This window comes from Sander vitreus, chromosome 4, assembly GCF_031162955.1.
Source record: "Sander vitreus isolate 19-12246 chromosome 4, sanVit1, whole genome shotgun sequence".
Lineage (NCBI taxonomy): Eukaryota > Metazoa > Chordata > Actinopteri > Perciformes > Percidae > Sander > Sander vitreus.
The window spans coordinates 20,767,528-20,791,710 of record NC_135858.1 but is presented as its reverse complement, the minus strand read 5'-3'; the positions used below and the strand labels follow the sequence as shown (position 1 = coordinate 20,791,710).

General features: G+C 39.7%; 1 protein-coding gene across 1 annotated transcript in view; it reads left to right on the top strand.

Moving 5' to 3' along the window:
* snta1 (syntrophin, alpha 1) overlaps positions 1 to 24,183 on the top strand; it is a 38,518-nt gene that overhangs the window by 4,498 nt on the left and 9,837 nt on the right. The window contains exon 2 of the mRNA XM_078248970.1: positions 3,226 to 3,411. Within this exon, the coding sequence (XP_078105096.1) occupies positions 3,226 to 3,411 (186 nt within the window). The remainder of the gene's footprint in view (positions 1 to 3,225; positions 3,412 to 24,183) is intronic.

Below are 24,183 nucleotides of genomic sequence, written 5' to 3'. Positions count from 1 at the left end.
TTCCAGACGTTGAACTGAGACTCCGTTACCTGTTTGTCGGTCAACAGTTAATGATCGGTTATTCAATTTCATTGTGCTTTCTTTTGGAAGGCTGGCTGCCAAAAATCGCCACTTACTAGCTAATTAATTAGCCTGAGGTAAACGATAGCTATCAGTAAAAAGAAGTGACGTTGTGGCTGGCGTCTGGTGTGTGCGCCAGTTTTTGTGTGCGCGCCAGTGTTTGTGTATGTGTGTGGGTGTGTGTGTGTGTGTGTGTGTGTGTGTGTGTGTGTGTGTGTGTCGCCCCGACCTCGCGAAGCTCCGACCTGCAGACAGCAGAGGAGCAGAAGAAAGTAGCTGCACCTTCGCCAAAATGAAGACTGAAAAACAGAACTATTTTGATACATTTACTCGCCATGTGGCAGATAGCCATATAGATATAATTTATTAATTATATATGATTTAAATTTAATATTTAGTGTTTAATAAATAATTGTTAAATGGAGTACAGAGTCTGTAGTCTATCGCACAAACAAACACTCGAGGAATGCTGTAAACATTTGACAGCCAGTACGAATTGCCTGGGAGAACATATACATGTCACAAACGGCAATTCCACAACTGTAAACAGCGTGAAAGACGACATATTAAAGGACATCAAAGACATATTGTGGATATTTAAAATGTCTTCCAGTTCCAGTGTTAAATATTCTTTAGAAATAAGTTTATTGATCTTTGAAAAGGTGTACCTGCATTATTATGCCATTATCATTATATTAGATGAAAATGGTCTCAGAACGACAATATTATTGTTTATCGCAATCATTTCTGGGACAATTTATCGTCCAGCAAAATTTGTTATCGTGACAGGTCTAGGCTCAGGTGCAGTGTTATGTAACAAACATGTTATTAAAAAGCTATTCTGCTTTTGACGGGTTGTGTTCGATATTTTTTTTTCTGTTGTTTGTTCCGGGGTTCATTAGCACGGCATACAACTTGATGAAGTTTGATGAACTTCATCAGCTGAGTTGATCATACTGAATTCTTTCAAAGGAGCATTATCACAACAAACACATTGTTAGTACAAAATTACGTAATTAGGTACATGTCAGTGTTGTATAAACCAGTACCATTAATTTACCTGTCATGGGTAGCTCCGGTGGCTCCACCCCACCTCCCCCACCCTCCTGTCAGCTGGGTGACAGGCTGCCAGCTGAAGACTGCTGACTGTTTGACGTGAAAAGTTGGAGGAGAAAAGGTAGGGAAGGGAATATGGGAGGATTAAGGGTTGTGTAAGAGTGGCAGACATATTGACAGTGTTTTTTTCCTACAATATGTCAGCTGTTTGTTCAGCAGTCGTGTCAGCAAGAGGTATTTCAGATTGAAAGTAAACCTGAAAGCATGCGAACAGAGGAAGAGAAATAGAAAACATGTATAAAGGTGCCCCAGGGTCAGACTTAATAGTTTATCAAAACAATCTTCCAAACCATCACTTTCATCAAGTAATTTAGTGTCCTTATCAATTCAAGTATCTACAATCTATATGTGCATACATCATTTTGGTGCAGATGCCAAGTCATTTGGACACCAATATCCTCTCCTGTGACACTGATGTCACTATCATCCTCTCAAATCAGCAGGCTGTCTTTTACCTACTTGTCCAACCATTTACTTTAAATAGATCCTTCACATACATTTCCACCATTCATCAAGTAAAAGTGGATAGCACTGCAGTTGGTAAAGGGAGAAGTGCTGTGGTGAGCACTCTATTAGCATGGGGGTGGTACGTGAGAAATTATAAAGATTCAAAACTCTTATTCATGTTCATGATCAAATAGTTTACAACAGAGTCGTCTGGACAAATGTATATAATGTTACATTCAGGTCAATATGTCCATCTGTTGCTTGATAGGCTTAAGTTTGACATATTTTGCTTGCAGCATATTTTTGAGCATACAGTACTTTTGAGGTAATTCGGGAGAATATTCTAGACAGTATTTGTCATTGTTTTGGATTGTTACAATAATAATAAACATTTTCATAAAGCAAGCATATTTGTCTGCTCCCATGTTGATATAAGAGCATTGAACTTGAAAAATATTCCTTTTCAAGTACATTTAGAACTGATTCAAAATGTACGATTTATTTGCGAGTTAACTATGGGCAATCATGAGATTAATTGCGATTAATATTTGAATTATTTGACAGCCCTAATATCAACACATCACGATTCAGAGACTCAGTAAGCACAGGGAATTACCTCTCTTCTAATACTCAGTCATGCAGTGAACAATAGTCTGATTCTGATGTCACAGAGGGGTCAAGTAGCTGGTAAATCCCTCTTTCTCAACAGCATAATGACTAACATGCATAGTAGGAGCTCAGCCCTGGTGTTTTTTTCAAATTTTTTTATTAAGAGCACCAGGCTGTGGCCTCCAAAGAAAGATATATGAGTTAAATTCAAAGGAATCACCCAGAGGAAGCAACCTGTGGAACATGTATTTTAAATTAATTAAATGTAATCCTCTTTTAGATAATTTCTCACTAGCCTGAAGGCCAGAGTCCAGCTGCCAGCTGACATTAATGACGATATTTCTCATGGAAAGTGGAAGCCCACAGCAAAAGGCAGATCCGTCAGCTTACTAGCTGACCTTCATTTAACGAGAGAGAGAGAGAGAGAGAGAGAGAGAGAGAGAGAGAGAGAGATGGGAAACTGAGGAAGTTAGCACAGGAGGGTAACAAAATAGGCGTGGACTTATTGTATAGCTAAGTTGTGTAGTTATGATATGCAGTAACTGGACAACATACTGATACTATCTTTATATTAAACTAAGTGTTATCTTTGTATTGGATTTCACTGTCAGTATTTATTTCAGGCATTATCTCATTCACTGTGACTTGCAAACTACCTTCTAGTGTGAAGTTGACATTTGCTCCCAGCGCCTTATAGGCTATTCATATTCCACAGCGTTTAACAGCATGCCATTTTGTTATACTGGCTCTCTTAGCATAAGCACTTGCACTTTGCATGGATTGTGTAAGTAGAAACTAACGTGTTTCCCTGCTGCTCCGATAAAGCTGATCAGGGGTCAGAAGATGAGGCTTATGGTGGCAAGTGTGCAATTCAAAAGTGAATGTATGTGACCATGTATAATGTTCAACTACTGTATCTAAAGCAGCAGGTTTCCTGAAGAAGAAAAAAAATGACAAGCTGAAACAGCAACATTTTCCTTTCTTGTCGTGTAGGTGGGAAGGAGAACAAGATGCCAATCCTTATCTCCAAGATTTTTAAGGGCCTGGCTGCTGACCAGACTGAGGCGCTTTATGTTGGTGACGCCATACTGTCTGTCAATGGTTATGACTTACGGGAGGCCACACATGACGAGGCTGTGCAAGCACTGAAGAAAACTGGCAAAGAAGTCATCCTTGAAGGTAAGATATAAAAAGATATTTTTCATTCAGAAAAAAATGAAACCCAAAATCGACTCTGCAACTCAGGAAACTAGGAGTTAACTATAAGATACACTTGCAAAATATGTCACACAACTGTCTTTGTTGCATGACAAAGAAGTACTTCATATTTCTTTACCATTATAATCCTCAGAGTAGCAGTGAACAAAATCCTTACCTTTCAGGAAAAAGGAGCACTTCCCCGTCTACACTCCACAGCTCCAAATACATACGTAGATGGGAACTTTTGATAACATGATATGTTTTTTGCTGCATTTCTCCTGCACTTTGTTAGATTTTTCCTTAAGGGCCGTATATGATGAGCTGAGAGAGACAGTCTGGTAAATCAGAACTTTGATCAGACTTCCACAGAAACATCATAATAATGAGTTGAAGTGAAACAGCAAGAGGAAACCAAAGACTCAAAAGTTGCAAATACTGTTACTGTGTTTTGTTCATGTCACAACTGAAAACTGTGGAGAACTTGTAGGGAAAGACCTGCTGTGCGTAGGAAGGTTTGCAGTGGAGTCAGCAGGTATTTACAGGTGGTTTTCTTCCCTCTTGCTCTTAACTCAATCACATGAGCTGCCAGAGCTAATGGACTGTCTCCCTGTCCTTTTCTGTCTCATTCTTACACTTTAGTCATATGCTGGATGTGTTTTTGAATGCACATTTAGCCTAAAAGCATCAGTGCACCAGCAGGTGTGAAACAACATGGCTAACCTGAGATGTGGTCTTTAGCTGAGAGGACAGAAGAAAGGGATTAAAACAATCTTTTGTATTGCCAACTGATTGCATCACATAAATTCTGCATCTCCCACCAAGTGGATTTCAAATCACTGGGTTGAATTGGAAATTCACCCGCTACAAATGCACAGTGTCTAAAAGCAAAGTTTGAGTGATGTTTTATATGTTACTTTTCAAAAAGAATATGTTTCCATGCTTTTATTATTCTTTCTATTGATCTGTATATTCTCTGTGCGCCAAAGTCCGTGTTTTGAGAGAGAGCTCACCCACAGAGTCGAAACAGAGGCTAACAGTTATGTTCAGTGATGTGAGTCAAACTGACATTCAGACAGTCGGTGCTCTCAGCGTATACTTGCAGACGAAAACCTAGTATGTCCAAAAGGTCTATTGACGAACTGTGAGAACCAAACCCTAACACTATTTTTCAACAAAAAATGGCTTTAAATGGGTTCAATAAACTGAAAAAAGCATAACTCAAAACGCATGACATAAACTTTCCGTTTCCATGAGAAAATTTATTTACAGTAAAAAAGCAACACAAAAACCAGAGTTACTGGTTTTCCATGTGACAGCATTTCTGTGGGTTAGCTTGCACAGTGGGCTAGCGTCAGTAACGTCGGTCAGCGGAGCAGATACAGCTAGAGCTACAGCCAGGGGAAATCATTGCAAATCCCCTTGCCTTACTTGTCCACAGTCAGGCAGAAAAGTGTTGATATCAGACAGCTCAAGCAGCGCTGCTCTGTGATCCGCCATGTCAGGAATCATTTCATGGGTTTCCCTTCCCCCTGAGGACCTGATGGAGGACTGTGGAGACGAAAGAGGCTTGGAGGCTCACTGACGGGAGAGGCTTGAGTGAGTGAGTGTGTGTGTGTGTGTGTGTGTGTGTGCGCGCGAGAGTATTTTTTGATATCCTACGATTCCATTACTAGTGTCTGTGTGTGTATGCCAGTCTGACCCAGAGATTGCAGGACTGCAGGATTCATATCTGTAGTGAGAAGCTTTGGAGTATGTTTAGGGAATAGAGGAAATAAAGAATGAAAGTTTTTGGTCAACAGTTGAGGACTATGAGCTTTCCAGTTGCAGTTTTTAAGAGTCAGATTTTCTTTCAAGACTATTTGTGTATCATGAAAATACTTGTGATTACATATGACTTGAAGTTCAAGCTCAAGTTTTTTTTTTTTTTGGTTTTGGCATTTTATCAATATACTCAGAAACAAACTCCTTCTTGGCACCGCTACAGTGTCAAAGATCATGGTAACACTCTTTCTTACTGTATGTGCACAGCCACAAACAAGGCTCAAGGCAGTTTTCATCGCTTTCTGAAATACATGACATAGACGGCCTTGACTGAGATCAAGGAGAAACTGCCTTCATGACATTAACATATCTGGAATATGTGAACAGTAATGCTTGAATCTGTCAGATAAGTACTTCCACAACATTTAAAGGAGTTATATTAGAAGCCTGATTGGCATTCTGCGCTTCTGGCAGGATTTTCCCTTTTTGACGCTTTTGGAAGTCAAGAAGAAATATTTCTGAAAGCCTGTATTAAACAGATTGCTTCTCACTTGGATTAGTGCAATTTTGATTGTTGTAGCAGCACATTCAAGGTATTTATGCTGAGCTTTGCCTCAAACCTTAAGCAGTATTATCAGGCGAAGGATGGTTTTTATAAGGATGCTATGTATATCTTTCAGTGAGTGTGTACTGGCTAAAAGGTTAAAAAAATAAGAATTTCTGCATATTGTCAATCTGTCTGTTTGAAAGAGAAAATATATCCTTCCTATGTTTCCAATAGGATGCCCTCTGCTCTTCTTTTTCTGTGTTCTTATTGCACCTTACATTAACATAGAGATGGAGTAGTCAATGTGTGTCTGCGAGAGAGGAACAGTAAACACCTGAGAGGGTCAGATAAATATAACAGACTAGATGAAACCATATAACCACAGCTGCCTTCATTTAGTCCCAGCGACATTTACAGCCTGACTGTGTGTGTTTGTGTATGAGCAGCGTGTGTGTGTGTGTGTGTGTGTGTGTGTGTGTGTTTTAATAGAAAACAGTCTGCTGCATCTTCAAGTGTGTGTGCTTCTGTGTGTATACAGTACAGTATGTAAGGCGAGAAAGGAAGAGGATGGAGAAGAGAGGTACATAGGTCACCTCAACATTTTCCCACCCACACACACCTTATTGCACCTGAATGTGTCGTTATAGTAGAGTTACAGATTCATTCTGGGGTTGCTATCACGATAAATTGGGAGATTTATATATACATTTTGCAAAATGTTAAGTTTGAGAACACCATGAAACAATTAAACATGGCTTCATAAAGCAAAAATGAACAAATGGGAAATCGAGACAGAAATAAAATAAGACTGCTGACATACTTGAAGTAGCTCTTCAGGGACTGGATGAGCTATCAACTGTTCCACTGTGTCTGTCTACCCTATTTTAATTTGGATTATACTCTCACTGAAAATGCATCTATCATTGCCACCAGCTTGCCAGCCAAGGTAAGGCATGTTCCTCTACTCTGAAGAAACCATGGAACAAGGAAAGCATGCGTGTGCATGCGTGAAAGAAAGGGTGGGGGGAAGGGATAGTTCAGTGGCAAAGCTGTTCCCTGGGCAACCAAAGCCTGACAGAAAAGCACACACACAAAATAAGTATACAACCACATACTACACATACTTACACACATGGTGTAAAGCAGAAAGGAAGGATGAATGGGCTACAAAGGGCAGGTCAGGACACCAGTGTGAATGTGGGGGGCAGATCGAGTGTGTGCATGTGAGTTTGTTAGGGAACAGGCGTATTTCAATGTGTGAGTGCTGTTCGTGTATCCTAGGAGTCAATGTGCTGGTACACCATATTTGTAGCGGGGGAAGAATGTAACGCTCTAACAATTGAGCTGGCAAGGCTTGTTGTGAGACCCATAGTCTGGATGAGTGGCTGTGCAGAGCTATTGAACAACTACCTCATCGCAGCAAAGGGCAGCAGGCCGGATTTGAACCCACGCCGCTACAGGACTTAGCCTAAACAGGACTTAGCCTAAACAGGGTGAACACTCTTACTGGGTGAGCCAGAGGCTGCCCTGAGATGGTGATTTCTGGGGACAACAGTGCAGTCTCAGACAGCCGCTCTCCAAAGGCATTCATGGTGTTTGTACACTCGAAAAAGTGATGGAAGTAGTTGTGTGAAGCTTGCCAGTTTAAAAAAAATTGTACGCCAGAAAGGGTTTAAGACACTGTTTGATGATCCCACAAGCACTTTATTTTAAGGCTTCTGAATTTGTCACATAAGTTTTGGCGTTTAAGGCTTACCAAAAATGTCTCATATTAACTTTTTTACAAATTTGTTTGGTGGCATTAACACAGATGTTCTCAATCTTTTTTTCAGCCAAGGACCTAGAGAATATACCAGGGACCCCCTCATGTATGTCTCTTGGAAAAATTTGATGTAGCCCATTTTTTACACTTCTATAGTCCTCATCATGTTAGGTAAAAGAACAACACAAGAGAAAAGTATTTGAAAAAATGTATTTGCCCAAACATATTTGCAGATTCTGGGAGTTTGTTAGATTAGAAAGTAAGCTATAAACAATTTCCAATTTAAAAATTAAAATATTAATCATTGAACTATGAAGCCTTTTGTAAAAAGAAAATCTGAAATGGACTAATACAGATAGAGTACAGATATACAATCTTAAAGCTCCCATATTATGCTCATTTTCAGGTTCATAATTGTATTTTAAGGTTGTACTAGAATAGGTTTACATGGTTTAATTTTCAAAAAACATAATATTTTTGTTGTACTGCACAGCTCTCTCTCACTGCTGCAGATCCTCTTTTCACTCTGTGTTCAGGTCTCTGTTTCAGCTACAGAGTGAAACATCTCTTCTTCTGTACTATCTTTGTAGTCGCACATGCGCAGTAGCTAGGTAAGGATCATGTTAGCTAGCTGTTTCCATAGACAGTAAAAGAAAGGCTGTTTCTCCAACTTCGGTCAGTTACAAGGCAGAATTAGCTGGGAGACTTCTTCTAAACAAGGGCGCACATGTAAGTAGTTCTTTTGTAGATTATGGTGAACTTGTGTGTGTTGTAGCAGTGCTTTGCCATTGAGAGCGAGGTAGCATGCTAGCGGTTGCGGTTAGCCAGCTCGTTTCGGCTAGTGACGTAGAAAGCCGTGCAGATTTTGAACAGCTCGCCCGGAGACTGAAGGCAGGACACATTCAGAAACCGTATCTCACTCAAAACAGCATGGATGGATTTTTTTCAAAGTTTGTATGCGTGTGGAAGCACCAAATACACAAAATAACACCCCAAATCCCAGAAAAAGTGTTTTTTTTCATAATATGGGCACTTTAAATGACTGAAATGGTAGAAGAATTGTATTTGTTTTGTGTTTTCATCCCATGTGGGGAGCTCTTTCCACTTGGCACCTAAAAAGACTGAAACACACCATTAAAAAGTACATTTTGTCCTCAGTTTGACGAGAAAGTTTAACTTGTTCCATGTGGTTAGGTCCATTTTTGTATATGGTGCGGGTATTAGCTTAATGTCAGCTTGGATTTCAGGGGGACATAGGAAGGAACAGAATGAGAGAGAGCTAGTTTTCCTCTGCCAAGACATTTCTGGACACTGCTGGTTCTTTTTCCCCTGTCCTTTTCATTAAGGTAGTTGTGCTCAGGCTCAGTGCATACACACATGGATTAAGTAGGCTTAGTTATGGAAGCTCTACGGTTGCAGTCTTTCCCTTGTCTAGAACATCTTTTAAGCAGGACATGTCTTGTTGGCTGTATCAAGTCTCCTGATTTCTGTTATCCCCATTGGGCTGTTGGCCAATGTGTAAGCATGAACTATGTACAAAGTTTAATGTGTCTGGGAAAAGTATGTCACGTTTGAAGCCAAAAAACAAAAACAAATTTTATTATTTTGTTGTTTGGTAAAGACTTAAATATTTTTTATTGGCGTAAACCAGGACTCGAGACATTTGGCGTCCCATCGTCCAGGGGACAATATAAAATGTGTTTGGGATGAACGGAGATGTTCCCCAGGACGCCTCTGCGACATACTACAAAAATGTATGTATGTATGTATGTGGCCTATGTAAACTATAGCTTAGCAAATGACAAACTGAACCAATTACTGTTTCTACTGTTACTACAAACAGCTTTCTATTTACGTGTCCAGGGAATGAACTCCCTGGAATTTCCCTGATAATGCTACATCGGCAGTTGAAATCGACAGGAGAGAGCTAGTTAGCTGTTAGCAGACGGCAGGCAGCAGAGTCCTGGGATGTGTTTGGCTAACAGAGCTAACGGAGCTAATTGAGCGAGTGCAGCTAACAGTTCACAGAGCTATTAGAGCAAGAGGAGCTAATAGAGCTTACAGCTAACAGAGCTAGTAGAGCTTACAGCTAACTGAGCTAAACACACAGCAGAACAACATCAGAAACATGAAGCATTAAACATTGGACTGCAGTTTAATGTGACAACACAACAAGTCTACAGTAAATATATGTACTGAAGTACTTAAGCTAAGAGCAGTTTGGAGGTAAAACATACTTTGAGTTTGGAGTTACAGTCACTTTACACCAGTGTTTACATTTTACCAAACTTCTGTCGGCGATGAAAGTAACTAGATACATTCACTCCTTTTTATACTGAAGGACACTGCTGCGGGTCCTCCAGCAATAATCTATGTAAGAAGAGCGCTTATTTCCTATAGGCCTGTTAACAGTATTATAACCACAGCAAGACTTGTCTAAGTAGGCTAATTGCATATTAGACTCACAGCATTGTAGCGTAGACAATGCCATACATGCTACAATGACTTTGATCACCAGCAGCATAGGTTTTACTTTCGTTCTTCTTTTTTACATGAATACCATCTTATACCGTATACTGTATAAAATGTCATATGAAAAAATAGATACTGCCCAAGCCTAATGTTGCTGTTATTGATTACAAAGTGCTTTACAAAAGTTAACTCAGATAAATCTGGATTATTTTAAAATAAATCCTGTTAACCTGTTTTTGGGACAGTGGGGAAAAAGTTAGTCTAGAGCCTATGGAGTTATATTCCTATCTTTATTCAAGAGCGCATTATTTGTAATGTAATGTAATAATGTAATGTAATAATTTCCCTCAAAACCTTTCTCTCACACTCAAATAGTCACTGCTCGCGCTTGGATTTGCTGTGCTTGTGCTCAAACTTTGTGCTTGGACTCAGATATTTCTCCTTGCACTCAGGCTGATTCTGCGCGCTTGCAAATCTTCTCCTCTCAGATCTCTCCTGCGCTCTCTGATTGTTTGTGTGACAACCCTATCAAAATTCAGCAACCAATAGAATGCCAGCTGTAGTGTTGACCAATGAAATGATCCCTGCCCCGTTGAGGGTGCGTTCGTTTTATGTTAGAACATCCGTTGCGGAGGGCTCCTCTGTAACCCAAGTTTATTTACCCCCGCCGTCCATCGCTTTATTATTAGTATATGTCAATAATGTGCACAGAATGGTCGACGCTCTTTCACCTGCACCCATCAGGAAACGGGAGAAAGCTTTGAAGTGGGACATATCAAGTTACGTACACAACTATGAGGGTGAGTAACATAAATTAAGCACATAGCATATGGCGCTAGCCATAGCTAGCCTAGCTTGATGTCCATAAACAAATAGCTTTTCTTTATACCGGTAGTTTAGCTAGCTAGATTGAACGACATATGACGGATAGGATGTGTGTATTTACAACTGGTATTTAATGACCCCACTTTGTATTTTTTCCTCGTTTGGTTAACCATGTTCCTGGGGATTTGGCTAATTTCAGACATGCTAGAGATAATAGTAAAACCATAACTGTAATAACTGAAAAACATTTTACCCTAATGAAATCAATACAAAGCAAACTGAACAGAAAAAAAACAAGTATTGTGTTTCAGTTTCCCTTCTTCCAGGTGGGGCTGAAGTACCCCTGTTGAGCTGCATCACAGCTGCACCGTGTGCATGGACCAGTGTTATACAACTACACTACTGTGTTGTTCCAGTCAGTACATTACTCCAAACGCAAAATCCCATTGGTTCCCCCTGTACTCACCTGTGTGCAGAGGGCAGGCAACAGTGGCACAAATCAAGAACGTTGGCAAGTCTGATAATAATTTAACTGTAAAATCATGTTACGTACACTTATCATTTCTTTATCTTGCTTAAATTCACAGGGTGCACAACAAGGCCCGGGAGAGAAAATTACTGTGATGTCCACAAATCCAAAGCAGAGAAGGTAAGGTAAGATAGTAATGATGTTAAAGAAAGCTATGTACACCTAATATCTTATGTGTTGATAATTTGACAGTGGAGAGTTGCTGGATCTCTGTCCTCAAAGTGCCAGAGATCTATAAGGACTTCACCCGTTTCTGCACCATCACCTGCATAATCCAAGGGATAAAAGAGAGAACAAACTATTGTGTTCTCTGCTTACATGAATAGGTACCTGTAATGTCTGCCCACATATACAATCAATTCAATAAATGTTGATAAGTATCACTGATATTTCTTAAATCATTGTAGTTTTTCAGAGAAATAAGATAGATTATTAAAGCCATGTTCATATTTGCAACAAATTAAAACCCTTATCAAGGCAAGTAGGTTTTTCATGTTCTGTAATATTTATAAAAAAAAACAGTACAATTAAATTTACCAGAGTGGACACTTGCAGGTTGTTAAACGGCTTTAATTTACCTTTACAAAACAATGAGTAATTCATAACAAACTGCACAATATTTGACACAAAACCTAAAAAGCGTATGGTTCATACTCCTGTGAAGCAGTACACTTTGCCTGTAGGATTTACTGTAGCAGGAACATTGATATTGGCAAACAGATGACCCAGGTACAGGTGAGTTTGTGAGCAGGGTTATGATATGAACTAAAATAAAGATAAGATAAGCCTAGTGTTCACAAGAGGGATAATTCAGGTATTGCAACACAAGTTAAGAATAATTGAATTAAATAGGAGGTATATACAACTAGTAGAAGATAAATTAACTATACAAGAGCAATTAAGGTAAAGTTATGAGGTAGTAGCAAGCTAAAGTGACGTATAATCAATAGCAGTGAGTCAAGTCAACAGTGTACACCAGAATAATATATACTGTGATTAAGTAATGATTCTTAGTGTTGTCTGTAGCCTACTAATATAACAAAACAGAAAAATAATATAGTGTATGATGCAGTATGGAGAACAACCGAGTCCCATATGACCCCAAGAGACTTTAAGTGCAGCTGTTGATGATGTTGCAGATGGTTGTAGTCTGTAGCCAGCCATACAGTAGGTAGATCTGGAGCAGCAGGGTGACTTCTAGCTTTCATGGGTTGGTGATAAGACACTGTGCTGCTATGATGCAGCATTGGTCGAGCCCTTCATCCTCAACTGGAAGAAAAGAAAAGAAAATGCTTGTTTTTTTTCTGTTCAGTTTGCTTTGTATTCATAAAAAAACTGCTATTTAAGGAGCAAATCATTTCTAGATCTGTTTTTATTATAGTGATAAAATTGTACTTAACATTACGTTTTATACAAACTGATATGAATCCATCATTTTCAAACTAATGTTATATGAAGGAATGAAGACTAAATTCTGATGAACAACACACAACAGTGATGCAAAAACGGACATAAACAATCCAGTTTCTGGTGTTCTTTCAGTTATATTACAGTTTAGGTTTTACTATTGGCTCTAACATGAAATTAGCCAAATCCCCAGGAACAAGGTTAACCAAACTAGGAAAAAATCAAAGTGGGGTCATTAAATACACACATACCGTCCATCATATGTTGTTCAATCTAGCTAAACTATAAAGAAAATCTATTTGTTTATGGACATCAAGCTAGGCTATATGCTAGCATGTCTGAAATTAGCCAAATCCCCAGGAACATTGTTAACCAAACGAGGAAAAAATACAAAGTGGGGTCATTAAATACCAGTTGTAAATACACACATACTGTCCGTCATATGTCGTTCAATCTAGCTAGCTAAACTACCGGTACAAAGAAAAGCTATTTGTTTACGGACATCAAGCTAGGCTAGCTATGGCTAACGCCATATGCTATGTGCTTAATTTATGTTACTCACCCTCATAGTTGTGTACGTAACTTGATATGTCCCACTTCAAAGCTTTCTCCCGTTTTCTGATGGGTGCAGGTGAAAGAGCGTCGACCATTCTGTGCACATTATTGACATATACTAATAATAAAGCGATGGACGGCGGGGGTAAATAAACTTGGGTTACAGATCCATGGTTACAGAGGAGCCCTCCGCAACGGATGTTTAACATAAAACGAACGCACCCTCAACGGGGCAGGGATCATTTCATTGGTCAACACTACAGCTGGCATTCTATTGGTTGCTGAATTTTGATAGGGTTGTCACACAAACAATCAGAGAGCGCAGGAAAAATCCGAGAGGAGAAGATTTGCAAGCACGCAGAATCAGCCTGAGTGCAAGGAGAAATATCTGAGTCCAAGCAGAAAGTTTGAGCACAAGCACAGCAAATCCAAGCGCGAGCAGTGACTATTTGAGTGTGAGAGAAAGGTTTTGAGGGAAATTATTACAACATCTGAACGTAATATTAGTGAGAAATGCTCTCAAATTTAAATAATGCGCTCTTGAATAAATATAGGAATATAACTCCATAAGAGCCCTAGTGTAAACAAAGGCCCAACCTTTAAAATGTGTATTTAACCATGGCTGGTGAGTGGATTTAATAATTCAGTGACAGTAAATGTACAATTTCTCAAGGATATCTTAAACATTTGTTTGTTTATTGCGGTTAACACCACAATGAAGCAAAACATAAATTCTGCTCACAAATGTAATCTCATCGCCAAATATATTCAGAACTTGTTGCTTGATGATGTCATTGCTGAACGTCTTTGTTTCAAGCTGTGTTTGAAAGATAGATTTGTGTTAAGTTAATTTTTGTATGCCGTCGCTCATCTTTAACTACTGCACCAATGACCAATGGTGGAAGAAGTTGAAAGCACACATCATTTTTACACATTTTGCCTTCTTCAGGAAATTAAAAACAGCAGTCAGCCTGTGTGACACACAACAGGCGATTCAAATTAAAGAGCTCACATGGCAATCAACAGGAACGTACATGTAGAGTAAATAGAAAGGTTATTCAGCAAGACAGGTCTCCAGAACATTTAAAATGTTGCTTTCATTTGTTTTTTCTACTTTGCTTTTTAATCTGGGACTTTCTACTTTGCTGATACCTAGATTGTTTACTTATGGACATCGAAGGGCTTTCTTGGCAATAAATTACAGCTCTATGTGATCTGTTTCTATGTTCATGTTGATTGCTCAGTGATTTGAAACGCCTGTCCTATACACTATATATGCCACTCAAAATAACTTGTCAGTTTTTTTTTTTTCCTTCATCCTAAAGTGTGTTGATACAGATGCTAAAAATTAATTGAAGTGTGCTGCTCTCTCCTTAAAATTACATAACCAGCTATAGTCATGTGTGGCCACACTGTTAAGATCATGCCTTTCGTGGAGTTTCATTATAGCTATTAATATGAAGTCTCAGTGGCCACCGTGGTTGCACTTTTGATTGTATTTAATACATGTGACTACATTGACTGCATCATTCCTCTGGAAGTGCATTAATAAAGCTTTAGAACAGTCAGAATGTGAATATTAAATATGCACAAGTAGGAATGTGTTTCAGGTACGCCTGAGGTGAGATTAGTTTTGAAGAGGTTCATTTGTGTCAGTGATAAGTAATAGCTGAAGGATGCTTTGTCAGCGTTCTCACCAAGAGCTAACCCCAAACTCAATCTCTCTCTCTCTTTCTGACACCCAGCACACAACTTGTGCTTCTCCCTGCATCAAACACTTTAACTTACTGCCTTTGTACTTTCCTTTATTCGGATCCCCATTTAGCTGCTAACAATGTAGCAGCTACTCTCAACAACTGCATGTATTCATACATAAAGTTGTGTGATCTGCAGCACTTTGCTGTTAAACAGTAGATACATTATCAACCACTTTGATTACAGTATGTGTGTCACGTAAGATCTTTTTCATAATAGTATAACTATAGTCAGTTATTAGTACAAGGGCGGGACAGGCAGCCCTTCAAAAGGCTGAATAGTGCAGACAGTTTGAGTTACATTTTGCTTTAGGGCATATGTGACTATATCACCTCAAGAGAAGATACATACCATATAGTCTTTTTAAGCAAGGCCAGCAGAGATATATACTCCAGGCCTATCTTCCTGCACTGATTTAAGTCTGGTAAAGTGATTTATTGATGGAACATAATGACTTTCAGGAGTAAAGTTTAAAGCCCCTTTTTGGGACACAGCGTGCTGCTGGCTAAAGCCTACTACACACCGAGCCGATAATCGGCCGTTGGACAGTCTGGCGAGGTCAGTGACTCGAGTCTGTTCGGTGTGTTCCGTGCCGTCATCCGTCCGAGGGGCCGTCGTCCTTCATTTTGGCCGATTTCACATGTATAATCGGCGTGGCGGGCACTGCTGGCAGTCGGACTGAAATGACCCATCTGACTGGTAGAGTGCTAACCCGGAAACAGGGAGCGGAATGAGCGTGACTAGAGTCTCTCAAAATCTGACGAAAATCTTTTAAACTGACCTTTGTTGATCTGAAATGAAGACAGATTCAGCAACTGCATGGCCTATTTAAAATGTTTTCAGAAACACGTTTCGGTGAACTATTTTAGTACAATATGAGATCATATTCTGAACAAGCCGCCATGACAGTCTGTCTTTGAATTTCCGGAGAAACCAGACCCACGTGACGCGTTCGTCCAATCAGCTGCCGGTTTTCATTTTTGGGCAACAATACAGATTAGCGACGCCTGATGTTATGGAGACGTATTACGTCTCGTCGCTTTGGTGTGTTCCGAGGCACCTTTTTGACCAACTCGGGTATCATCTGCCTTTTCTGCCGAGGGTCGGCCGTCTGGTCGGTGTGTCTGGGCTTTAAGACTGTCTGTACCATTCAGTGTTTGTCTAAAATTCATTCTGTACAACTTCAGGTTCTGTTACTGAAGCAGCATGAGCCTCAATCGTGTTGGCTGTTTACACATGATCTGGTCTGTAATACGTTTGTAGACGACTTGTGTGTAAGTGCAGGCACTTGCATATGAATTTGCACACGCACATATAGTACTTCTACCTGTAGTGCTGATACAGAGGGTGGCCAATGTCCGTTATTGGACCGTGGCATACAGGTAGCCAGGGAGGCAAGTGAGATTTTCTTAATTCACAGTTTCCAACTGCAAATTCTCAGGTGGTGTCTTTAGGCCACGCATCCTCAGCACAGTCAGAGTGAGAGTTAGTCTTGATGTGTAGCAGCTAATCTATTCATCTGGTGGGTGGCAGGAGCATCTTCATGTGGATTGGAGTGTTCTTTCCAGTAGTTGTTTGACTGTCTTGTGTTTCTCGTTTCTCCAGTAGCGCATCTTGTGACAGTTTGTCTTTATCCGTTTTATGTTTTTGTTATATAGTCATGGGGTGCCAGCCAGGTCTCTCTCCTGACATCTAAGATAGTCTTAGTTGGTTAAAGTTTTATGTCAGTTGTATGTTGTTAGAGAAAATCCAGTCAGTTTGTTTCAAACACAATCTTTTAGTCCGTTCATAAAGACACTGTCAGGTAAAGTATAGAGTTGTTGCACTTACAGACTTCAGTCTAGTCAGTCAAGTAGTCAGTACAGTCAGTCCGTGAATCCAGTCCGGGGTTGAGCGGGAGTTGTGGGTGGAAGATCGATGTCGGAGAACAGCTGAGAGGTGGAAGTGGCGTGGTCCGGAGTTTTCAGGGAGGCAGATCAGTAAGAAGCCGTCAGTAGCGAATTCAGCGTAAACGTTTTATTTTAAGGGATTAAGACAACCTTTAATTTAACTGCTGCACAACCGAGCTATAGAGCCGCTGACCCTGTGTACTGCCCTCCGTTCGTCTCGTTCCACTCAATCCTTATAACACGGAAGTGCTCTCCTTTTACTGGCGCACACCGGGACAGAATAAATTCATCAGTTTTGAAGGGGGTGGTTCCACTAGATTAGAACAGCTGATGCAAACTGGTGATATCTTCCAAGTTGTCACAATCTGTGTGCATAAGTTTGTTTCGCTGGGAAATTGGAGGGCTCTAATTTCTAAAGGCCCCTTTACACTGTGTGATTTCTGGCCGTCTGAGGTGAAAGTTTGACAATCGTGAGAGAAATGTGGTAAAATTTGGTTGTTAATCCAAAATTCTCTGTTTTGCTGCATTTTCAAAACATAAGAGTGGTTTTGTGGATATGCCTCTGGTCACATGTTTTTTTTTCTACTTATATTGTAGCGCTACGATTCACTGCTCATGCATCCCATAATCTGACATTGCTCCATTGCTGACCACGATTTTATCAGACCCATCTCATACGGTGTGACATGCCATGAACTTATGTGAACACTGTTGTGGCACAGTCTAAAGGCACCTTAAAACATTTTAAGATATATTGTAATTGTAGGATGTGATTGTCTGCAGCATGAGAATGCTGTCTTTTTCTCTTCTGAGTCAGACCTGCAGGATTAGTACATTTCTCATACTGTCCCCAAACACTGCCTGGATAGCTTGTCACGCTGGATTATTAGTCACTGGTGTGTCCTTTGCCACAGTGTCTGCTGTCTTCGTTATATTCCTTGCTTTGCTGACTTTCACTGACATCTAAAGAAATATGTCTTTAAAAACATGTGCGTATGGTAGCGTCCATTAGACAATGTTGCAGATGAATCGCCTTTCATAAATGGAAAACCAATTTAAAATTGTGGATTGGACATACCCTTTTTCAATGTTTCCTCTTTTTTTCAATTTAACCTGTCTGTCAACTGTAATTGCTAGTTGAGAAGTACATTTGGCAATATTCCACTGTGGGCTATGATTAATCAAACCCGGATGGTTTAGTGATGAGCCTGCGAACAATTAATAAACCAATAAATCAGTTTCTAACCTAGATTCTGTCTGCTAAAAATTCATGCTTTGGGATTTTGAGTGTCAAGATTTGAATGTATGAACCCAACCAGTGTTGATGCTGGAGCTGTACAGTTAACGCCAATGACATGCATGTACTTTATCACCTAATTAAAACTTTCTAGCTCGCGCTCCTGTGACATTATAATTATTACTTTGAAAATAAACCTTCCCATTGTAGCCTGACTGAATCCCTCAGCCACATCCCTCTACTTTCTTGGATCTTTGTTTTCAAGGCTCACTTTGCTCTCATCTCTTCATTCTTATCTAATCTAATCTTATTTTTGCTGTTATTTTTTTCTTTTCGGGTGGGATGAGTGAAGCGGTCTGTGAAACTGAGGAATGAGAAAATAATTTGTCTGGAAAGAAATGCAATGCAAAGTTGTCTGTACATTTTCCAGTGTGCAGCAGCTGACTGAAAAAGTTGCTGGCCAGTTCTTTCCTGCTTCCATTTCACCACTGCATATTTGACTCCAACGCACACAAGCAGACTTAAACACACACACTAGCTCACCTATAGAAGTTGATGTTGTTCCCCATACCTGGTCGAAAAACCTTCAGTTCAGGATCCCTACATATCCACCAGATCTGGGTCCTACCAGGACACAAGAAGATGTGTGCCGTTACTGACAATGTACTTGGCACTTTCTGAGAAAAAAATCCCACCCATCTGGTGCTCCAATTCTCTAAGATAAACAATCACAAATGTAGCCATCGCTCAGGAAAGTCCAACTTTTTTACTTTCTTGGTGCAAGTTATTTGGAAAAATCCACACTAGTGGGCTGTATTGAATGTTGTTTTAGTGTTTCTGTCCTCTAGCTACTGTCTCAGTGTTGTTTGTGTGGTTAAAGTGAGTGTGAAGTAATATAAATGCTTTGTTTTCACGAAAAGCAAATTAATATAAATTTTTTTTTGCACTGCCACTATATATTACTCTCTCAAAAACTGAATAGAAACAGCCGAGAAGGAGCAACAAAGTCCATTTAAAATGTGTGTGTATTTAAATCAAACTGTCATGGGATGTAATCATAGAATAATTCCTGTCCACACCACTCATCTTCTCCTGCACTCTCGTGAACGTACTGTATTTACTGTTTCTGTCCTACATTTCTCTGTGCATCCCTGCTGTGAAACCTCTAACCCTCTGGGCACAAAGCTTGGCTCCTTTTCCTTCAGAGCTGCTGGCCCATGATGACATTGTGCTTAGACTCAAGCGAGGGAATGGATTAACCCGCAAAAATAACACAGCTTTATTAAATCACAACTTTCCCTCAGAGCCTCTCTCCCTCTGTGGCGTCAAGTTTGCTTAACTGGCCCCCTCTGAACCCCACTGCCCTGGTCCGGGGCCCCTGATAAATTGTTGGCCCAGTCTTTGTGCCACTCTCTCACTTTATTACAGGCTTAGACTCCACTGAACCATCTCACAGTATTGTGCAGCATGTGCGTGTAGGGGATGGACAAACGGGTGGCATGGGAAAGTGTGTATGCAACCCTTTTTCAGAATAAAATACATGCATACATACAAACAAAATAAATAAAAAAGATGAATGACTTTTTCAGCATTTGTAAAAAACTGCCGATGTACCAGCCAACCTAAATCTATTATTCCTTTCACCACTGAATTTTCAATATGGCTACTTAGGATTTCATATATACACTTGCCCATAATAACCCACTATTTTGTCTATATTATGCATTGTGTAACTTTTCAGTGACATTTATAAAGTATTTCAGTTTTCTTCCAAAGCCCATCGCTATTTATAAATTGAGAATCACATGTTAACATCACTTTCATTTGACTCATTATAGAAGAGAACACACTGCAAATGAGGTTTATAAGTCGCACAGCAAGTTAGTACTTTGAATCACACCAGGCAAATATACATGAAAGCTAAAAATGGAAACAGTTCTCCAGACGCAAAATAAAAAAAAAAAAAGCTGGAAAGTAAAGTGGATATGTCGCTCAACCTCCCTTCCGCTCTGTTCTTGTCCTCTGCCAGATCCTGCTAAAGTTTCCTTCACTTTCACTTTGTTGAATTAGGATAATTAACTCTCCTGACACACTATGCAAAGTAAAGTGTGCTTGGCAGTATGTAAATTAGTTTTAAAGTCTGATTTGGTGTGCTCTGCCCTCAGTCTCTCTCATGCCATACCTTATACCAAGGTTGGCATTCATCCATGATTTTAATGAGATGGGCTATAGGAACAATGAACTTATCTAAATCATTCAGAACAGGGGAAATTTTCCGTTGACTGGCGCTGCCAGTTAGAGACACACATTAATCAGCGAAACACTGGGGACACATAAACCTAACATTTATTACCTGTACATGAGATCCCTGAAAGAAGGCATGGATGTACACTTTTTCATTTGCACATGTTCTCACATGCCTCAAAACAGACATTAACACCACCTGAGGGTTTGGTAAGTCAGAGTAGAAAACCATGCATTTCTCTGCACAATAGAGCCTGACTGATACATTTTTTAGGCTGATGTGAATATTAACAAATGTTATTAGGTTTGTAACATGAACAAACATTTTTTATAAGAATCCCTTTTAAAGCTGCTTTAATCAGTACACTGTACTCTGTACTGCGATTTCTGTAATTTATCCGCCAACATGTGATCTGAAATTATTTAACGTTGGCTGATAACAATGTCTATACTGTACGGCTGAACTCGCCACATGTTCCGTTTTTTTTGGTTACTAAATCTGTAAAATATAAGCGACATCTTTCTAATATTTAGTTGCATCCGCTTTTGCACAATCCTCATCTTTACTGTCTCAAAATCCTAATTTTATACACCATCTAATTTACGATTGGCAGACTTTTTAAGGGGGCTCAGTAATGGCTGTAATTTTCTTTTACCTCAATTGACCTCAATTTACAGAATGAAAACAGCAAGTGTTCCTGTTATTTTGCAGTTATTTATGATGTTGTTTTGGCCCAAGACATTTTTCCTTGTTGGTGGTGTAACATTGGGACATTCTTTGTCTGACATAGATGACAGCGCCAACAGCATGCTTCTGAGGTGGCTGACTGGCCAATGACATTCCAGCAGCTCCCACGGTAACCAGTTGCTGGTGTGGGGGGGGCATGGTGTTTAGCTTTAGAGCATTGTTTTGCCTTTTACAAGCTAATGGCACTTTTGACCGAATGTTTTGAAGCATATTCATAACTTCCAACTACATCAACTTACTGGTTTTCTGTTTAGATACCTTTAGAAGCAATTCTCAGAATCCTTAAACCATCTGTGTGTGTGTGTGTGTGTGTGTGTGTGTGTGTGTGTGTGTGTGTGTGTGTGTGTGTGCGCGTGTGCGTGCGTGCGTGTGTGTGAACACAATGGAGAGTATTGGCTTAGCACACAGTTTGAAAATTTAAACTTGTGCTTTGGCATTTTGGACTGTAAATAGAAAAAGCTTTTCAAAACCACAGTTAAGTGAATTGTGTCAAAACTGAATTGGCTGAAAATGTCTGGTCAGTATTTGTGAGGTTCAATGTAAAGACTTTAACAGGAAAAGCTTAGTGGCAGATTCTGCAGAAGAAGCAAAGGAACTCCTCGTGCACACACACATGCACGTGCACGCACACAGTACAAAAGTTGTTTCGCTGGCTGCCAGATAAGCTAAAGTAATAACAGTGCCATCTCAGCTAATTTTAGCTCTGTATTGAATGTGCCGCCACTGGTATTCATGGCTACATTTCTGGCTGAGCTTAACTGTATGTTTGGTCTCTCTGTATCGCCTGTCTTACTCTCTCTCAATCTTTTTCTTCCTGTCTCTCTCTCTTTTCCATGTTGTTCATTCCTTTACTTCTGCCCCTTGATTCTCCATCCCTCTCCTCTCCTTTTCATTCAACACTATCTTGTCCAATTTGTTACGTGGGGCCACAGTTAATGCCTGACATTTCTAATCTGGGAAACGCCAATGAGATCATGTCCCCATCGTTTTTTGTAATAGTAATGAAGCCTCTTTACAAAAGTAAATCTACTTATACTTGCTATGATTGGTGTTTTTCCCCAGCCTATTCTATTCTGCAGTTTGTGCAGCATGAATCGCAAACATAAACTCAGTCTTACATAATAAAGAATAATGACCACTGAGAATGGAACACTGTTTATGTGCCAGATATTAGCACCTGCAGCTATGCTTGCTGTCTCACTCCTGACTTTCTCCCACAATGTTCTTAAGAAACTTTTATTATTTAAAGTGTAGCGCTAGTTGCATGACTGAGACATCCTTATCATATACAGATAACCAATTTTTGAAGTGCCCGTCTTTGAGAAAACCTGCAGCTCTTTCTTATTCAGTATCCTTGCAGGGCTCAGGATGTCTTCTATGATGACTTCCACTTGTATTCCACAATAATGTAGGCAATCCCATTTCCATTCCCAGTTGTGTGGCCTAGCCTGCCATATTGAGATTGACCACATCAATTTTGAATGGCCTCGGTCCAGCAACAAGGAAGGCTACCCCATGGTATAAACATCAATGGGTTGGCACAGGAACAAATGGACAGAAGCTCATTTCCATGAAACATTACGTATGCAAGTTGACAGCTACTTCAAAGCTGTAGCTGGTACGTATCGGTTGCTCACTGCTTCCCAGTCTACACATCCCCAATGTGTCTGGTTTTGTCTACAAATGCAAAAAAACAACCTGTTATGCTACTTTGATCTGATTCTGCATAGTGTACATGAGGCAAGTAAACAAGTGACATTCTGTGGTAGAAAAGGGATAAATAAAATTTTGTGGACACTTCCAATGCATTAGGGTCATGTACGTAATGTTACGGGGGGGGCATTGAACAAAAAACAGTGGTAATGAAGAAGGGATTTTACACTCAGGTCCTTCATACCCTACTGGGATACCTACTGTATAAGGCTGTATAAAATTTGCTATAGCAGTGCCGATATCATACCTGCATTTTGGTACCAATACAAGGTTAAGCAAAACTTTCTTTCCTGTTTCTTTGAAGAATAAAATCCCTTTTCTTTATCCAACCAAAATGTCAGAATTCTTAAATGTTATTTAAACACAAGCAGTCATGAAAGAAATGCGTACAGTTTATAATTGGGAAAAATTGCTAAAGAACAAGTAAAAAGAGTACAAATCTGAGCCAGCTTTCGGAACTCTGTCCTCGCCACTCCTTGGACACTAAAAAAGCACTGAGGCTCGATACTCAGGAATTGGGATTCCACACCATAAATACATTTTTGGATATGCATTACTTTTTGTGCTAATTTATGTGTGTTTGCATATGTAATTATCCATTTAAGTGTGTGAGCAAATGTTTGTGATAAACCCAGACTGTGTGTGTCATAAATGTTTGTGGAAACCATACTGGTAGACCACAGTCAGTGAGTAAGTGAGTGAGTGAGACAGGGAGAGAGATGGGGGGGACAGAGAGAGTATGTGAGGCAGTTTTAATACTCTAAATCCAAAGTGGGGAAAAAGTCGTTTTTCTCAGTGATTCTTTAGACAGTAGATTTGAGAGAAATGATCCACTACCCACATCAGACTGAGAAGGGAACTGACCTAATCTCTGAAGAGAGGGAGAGAGGGAAATATTGCAGATTAGAGATCTAGGACAATATTATTGAGAAAGAAGTTTTCAAAGGAAGAAGAGTTTGCAGACGAGAAGACAGTGAACATTCTGCTTACTCAGAGGAGCTGCTGTGTGTTTATAGTTTTTAGCATTTAGGTCATGCCCTTTTCTGCAGCCACCTAATCCCCCTTCAGACATGCACTTTAGTCCTGAAATTCTCAGTTTTACTGTAAATGTTGGCTTCACCACGTTTGAAAAAGAGTCTTTTTTTCCATAAACATTGTTCTGGTAGTTTTCCTGCTTCAGACCATGTAACATTTCTGCACGGTTTTTGAACGGTGCTCACATGCAAGTACATGCAGTTACTTTGATATTAAAAGCACTCAGTTTTATTTTATTATTTTTACATTTGACATTTCTGCATATAGCATTA